The sequence below is a fragment of the Oryzias melastigma genome, linkage group LG4 (assembly GCF_002922805.2).
Source record: "Oryzias melastigma strain HK-1 linkage group LG4, ASM292280v2, whole genome shotgun sequence".
NCBI lineage: Eukaryota > Metazoa > Chordata > Actinopteri > Beloniformes > Adrianichthyidae > Oryzias > Oryzias melastigma.
In genome coordinates this window covers 2280586-2286504 of record NC_050515.1, presented here as the reverse complement: position 1 = coordinate 2286504, position 5919 = coordinate 2280586, and the positions used below count along the sequence as shown (strand labels likewise).

Here is a 5919-nt window from a genome sequence, read left to right as displayed (position 1 = left end):
GGATACTGGCCATACAATGTCTCTTGAGACTTTAAAGACATTAAACTTTAATGTCTAGACATTAAAGTTCAGACTTTAAACTTTGAGACTTTAAACTACATATTTTTGGTCTAATTTGGCCAAAAACTAGTAAAAACTTGTGGTCAAAACCACAAGGGATTGCTTATAAAACACAATCTTAAAATCATTACATTCTGTATATTTTATTAAATACTTTGCTACGTTGAAATTGTCAGAAACTTCTTAAATTATGAGGTCATAACGAGGAGTGATTAGAAAGGATTTCTCCGCCTGCAGTACGTCCAGGGCGCCAACAGGTGTCTCACCTGAGCTGCAGGTCATGTCAGTGTCCCAGTGAAGCTCATAGCACAGCTGAGCAGGCGGGTAAGACGCTGGCTCCCTTTTAGCTGTTGGGCCTGCCTGCAAACAGAGACAGAGGATGAATGAACCCAAACAGGATCGCTCTCCGCCCGCGTCCTTGTGTGCAAGGAAATATTATCCACAGCAAACCAACATTCTGAGAACGAGATCAAGGACGACGGTTTCTCTCATCGAGCCTCGAGCAGAAATCATATCCTGGGTAGTTATGTTTCAGGAACACCAGGAAGATGTTTCTAATTTGATTTCCTGTGTTTTTATTCAGGCTGAAAAGCAGATTGTAGATCTTCACATGCAGATATCAACATTTGGCAGTTCCAGTGTTACAAAGTGGAAAAAATCTATGAATTTTAAAGAGAATTTAGAGTTTTGGTTGAAAAAAAAATATATTTAATCTAGAAAAACATACATTTGTAAACTTCCTTTATCGAAACAATTGGGCTTTTAGTCATATTTGTCAGTAAACGTAAAATTCAAAGTTTTGGGAGTAAATATATAATAGAGAAGCCATTTAACCTTTTAAACTACCCACAAAAAAATGTATTTTTCCTGCTGCTTGTCGTCTTGTTATGGATCCCCTAAAAAGACATCGAATTATAAATAAATAAATGTGAAAAAAAAATCCTAAAAATACATAGTTATCCAGAGTTTTTACTTTTGTGCACCAAATAGTGCCTGAAATAAAAAATGTTTTTCTGAAAATTGGAGAAAAAAAATACTAACTGGTACGCACCAGTTACTATGTATTACACATCAGTCAGTAGCTCGATATTTTTTTTTTTACTTTTTAAAAAAAAAATATTTTTTAACTTCAATTTTTTTTCCTGGAGTAAAACACACAATCAATATTTTTATTTTTCTCTAAATGTTCCCCACCATTTGGTTGAGCAAGCAGTTAAAGGCTTAATGGATTTTTTATTAATAACTTCCATGAAAAGTTTGTAATATTTATATGTGTTGTATGAGGACTTTAACAAAAATTGTATTTTTTTATTCCATATTTTCAAAAAAAAAAACTGTAAAATTGGAGAGAACGTCTAAAACGGCTGGAAATAAAACATCTTAGCCACAGAAATGACATTTTTACTGAGGTTTATGTATATAAATATGAATATTAGACATATTTTTTAAATATTTTTAAGAATTAAACTGCTGTTTTAAATATAAAACCAAAGATTATAATTACCAAAAACAGCAGCAATAAGTTCAAATCGGTGTCTTTAATTTATTGATTGTTTAATCCGATTGACACACTGACTATAAAACTAAATCCATGGAAAATAAAATAAGATCTTTTTTTTGTAAAACTGGATCTGAAGATCAGATTTCCTAATCCTGACTGGCGGTTTCTAGAGAGCCTCACCTGCGGCGGCGTTTTGTTGGGAGGCTGGGTGTGGATGTGACCCAGAAGGGCTCCAGCGGGCCGCAGTCTGGAGTCCACGACTCCCCCGATAGGAGGCTCCTTCCCTGGGATGCTGTTGTAGTAGTCGTGCTCTGAGGGGTCCTCCTCGTCCCCCCACGCCTCCTCGAACCTGACGGACCTGGAGGGAGGCCGGCGGCGTGAAGGTCAGGCCCAAGACCCACGAAAACTGGAGCCATGAAACATTCTTACGACTATTAGTGAATGTTGTTTATTTGTCAACGTTAAATCAGGTTTTATTTTTTTATTTTTTAGATTTATACATTTTATTTTGTGTCTACAGATTTGTTTTTTGTTGTAACACATAAACATTCTGTTATAAGTTTCAAAGAAAAAGAAAAAGACTAAATTTACCATTCAGAATAGAGTTTTTTTGTGGAAAGTTTCCTTTTCATTATGGAATTATTACAGAATTATACTTGTTTTTTAACATACATCAAAGGAATGTAAAAACTATGAAATAAAACAATTCAGTTTCATTTATTTGTATCTTATCTTATTGTATTTACTGTTTTATTATTTTAATTTAGCACATTTTATATCAAAGTTCTGTAATTTTAGTTTGTGAATTCACCTTCGGCTCGTTGGTGAGCATGTATATATAAATATTTTGAAATATAAAGAAAAATTTCAGCAAAAATTGATCTAGGGTCGTATAATAGAGATGAACATCAAGATTTTACAAAAAAATGTTTGGAAGAAAAATGATTAGAGTAAAGTAGTAATAAATGTTCAAAAACATCACATTTTAGTTTTTGAATGTTTTATTGTATTATGTTTTAATTTCTGATTTCAATTTTATGGATTAATCATATGTTATTTAATATTTTTAATAGATTTTAATATTGATTGTTTTTAGGGATTATTATTTTAATGTAAATGTATTTAATTGTGTTTTGAATGTCCTTCAGGATTAATAAAGCATCTATTGTATTAAAAAACAACTACGAGTTTTAAGGGGTTCTTTGAATTTGTCGAAGTGACATTTAATAATTTAAGAACAAATTTTCTCAGAGTTAAGATCATTTAATTGTTTTAAAACTCGATCATCTTCCGGTTGTATTTAAAGTTTTAGTCTCGTCTGTTGGGATTTTTTTTTCTCCACATTTAAACCTGAAGAGTCTCTCAGGAAATGAATTAGTTTTTGATGCGTCTTTGAACAATCACAGGGCAGACACTCCACCACTAGGCCACTGAGCGGGTATTGAGTCATTCAAACTACCAGATGTTTTTAATTTTTTCTCGTCAGTTGTCATGGCGCTGATAAACCACCCTTAGACCCGCCCAGGTGCTCCTCAGGTGAGCAGCAGGTACCTCTCCAAAGAGCCCATGGTTTTGGGGGGGCTGTGCAGATACTGCTTGAACTGCAGCTCGAAGGCCTGGCCGATGGTGCTGATGACACTCTGGGCCAAACCGTCCGAGCACTCCAGGATGTGGCAAGCTGAAGAAAACCAGAGACACACAGAGACTCACAAAGGAAATCTGCTTAAACGCACAAAGAGAACAAAAACCCGGAAATGTAAAGACGGAAAGAGAAGAGAGCTACAAACCTCGCTTATTAACCGGATCTTTGGCCACATATGCAACATAATCAGGTGTGTCCTGCAAAACAAGAGTGATAGATTCCACATCTTTAGATCAGTCTGCTGATTTCTGGGTCAGGACATTAAAATAAACAACAAGTAAACCAAATCTTGCTGTTGGTTATTAAGACTAGCATTACCTGCAATAATGCTAGTGTGAATGCTGTAAGCTGAATGTGACCACTGATAGCTGAAACGCTCAAGCTGACAGATCACCAAAATATTAGCTAAAGGCTAAAATAACAAAAAAAATGGAAAAAGTCCCATTTTGCCAAGACAGACAGCAGATTAGCTTAACTCCAAGTTAGCCTAAAAAAAATGGAAAAATGTCTAAATTGGCCAGCATAATGCTAAAAATATTAACTAAACTCCAAATTATCAAAAAAAAAAACTTGAAATGTATAATGGTGCCACTATTTCAGCATATTGCTAAATATTTTAGCATATTGCTAGCCAAAAAAAAAGTAAACATTTTTAATTTTGCCAGAACAGCTAGCATGTTGCCATAATAAAAAGCTCAAATTATGTCCCAGTAGTTGCTGAAGATGTTAAGGTCTGAATGGTGTCTGTAGCTGAAAGTACGCAGAAGGTCACACGATTCAAAATGCACAAAGCTTTTGAAGGATTTGAGCGATTTCTCGTTCATTTCCTATAGAGCATATTTTTCTCAATATTTCAAAAACTATAAAGTTCATAAAACCCAAAAGTACAAGCAGTAATGTCCTGAACGAGCTGGACGAATGCTGTAAAGGATTCATACAATAAAGTTTAAATTCTCTCAGAAAAGCCATCCATGCTTGACTTGTTAAACTAATTCAGAGCAAACATAAAGCAATTTTTTTATTACAACAAATGTATTTATTCTTTTACTTTGTTTGATCATTGTTTGTATTTGTGACTTCAGTTTAATCAAATTAAACAGGACTTGCAGGGAAGCAGACAGACGGTGAAGGAAACTTACCGAGTCTCCTCCAGAGGCAAAAGAGATCGACTGCATGGGATGGTGTGCAATCACCTGGAGAGTAGAAGCAGAAAATCAAAATAATACGGTGAAGCTTGTATTGGTAAGAGTTTGGCGATACTACATATATCGTGATACACGGTTCACTATGCAATACGTATCGCGATACACGGCTCACTATGCGATACGTATCGCGATACACGGCTCACTATGCGATACGTATCGCGATACACGGTTCACTATGCAATACGTATCGCGATACACGGCTCACTATGCGATACGTATCGCGATACACGGCTCACTGTGCCATACGTATCGCGATACATGGCTCACTGTGCGATATGTATCGCGATACATGGCTCACTATGCGATGCGTATCGCGATACACGGCTCACTGTGCGATACGTATCGCGATACATGGCTCAAAGCGATACGTATCGTGATACATGGCTCAAAGCGATACGTATCGTGATACATGGCCCACTAAGCCATACGTATCGTGATACATGGCTCACTGTGCCATATGTATCGCTATACATGGCTTGTGGAAAACAAATGTAAGATGCTGAAGGATCCTCAATAATAATTAATCATTATCATGTCAACATTTTAAACTGACACAAGTACTGCCAGACAAAATATTGCGATATTTTACTAAGCAATTTTTCCAACCAACAACTTTAATAATGCATCAACAATTTCATGTTTTTTCAGGGAATAGGAAGTATATACTTAACTTAAATAAAATAAATGAAGTCTCTTTTTAGACGCATCATCAGCCTTTTATGAACCCTCATAATTAAAAGTCTGAAAGACTTTAGAGTAACGGGGGTCATCTGACCTGTCGAGTGGTTGGGATGAGCAGGCCCAGCCCGTCCACAGAGATGTTGACTGCGATGCTCATGCCTGCAAACCGCAGGTTACTCTTCCCCATGACCGTCTGCAGAGCTTTGTTAAAAACCTGATGGAAAAAAATAACTTTCCTTTCAACTGTTAACAGATGATCCGTTCCTATGTACACATTTGTGCTGATACTTTATGGTGTGTCTAATTCCACATCATGACCATGCATTAAATACCAACCTTCTTCCTCCAGACCCCCCGGCCCCCCGGCACAGCTTCACACAGCCTGTTGATGGCTTCTCTGATGGAGAAAATGAAGAAAAAGGTCCATTTATCATCTTTACAGCATCTTTGATCAGCAGTTATTAATCACCTAATAATCATTGATATCCGTACATCCACTCGGATTATTCCAGTAATGTGACAATTATTACCTCTATAAAATGGAATTGTGAATATTTGATTATCCACATTTAAAGCTTTTTTTTATCCCAGTATAAAATAGTGATTTTGATTTAGTGAACTACACCTGGCCTTCTTTAGGTCCGGTCATTTGGTATGGTACACTGGAAGAATCGGATGTTAATCATACAGAGAGTTTGTTGAGTGGACTGCGAACAAGTTCACTCATGATTGGCGGCAGTAGTTACTCTGAAAACGTGACTCAGATCGACTAATCACTGTAGACGGGTTTCAAAATGGTGTCAGAAAAACAGGAAGTTGATGGGTTTTGG

At 36.3% G+C, this 5919-nt stretch overlaps 1 protein-coding gene across 1 annotated transcript in view; it reads right to left on the bottom strand.

The window, feature by feature from the left end:
- The window catches only part of shc2 (SHC (Src homology 2 domain containing) transforming protein 2), a gene marked incomplete at its 5' end in the record, with an annotated part of 23210 nt that overhangs the window by 6726 nt on the left and 10565 nt on the right, over positions 1–5919 (bottom strand). The window contains 7 exon segments of the mRNA XM_036211421.1: positions 327–420; positions 1742–1919; positions 3113–3239; positions 3349–3400; positions 4343–4396; positions 5184–5303; positions 5426–5486. Of these exon segments, the coding sequence (XP_036067314.1) occupies positions 327–420; positions 1742–1919; positions 3113–3239; positions 3349–3400; positions 4343–4396; positions 5184–5303; positions 5426–5486 (686 nt within the window).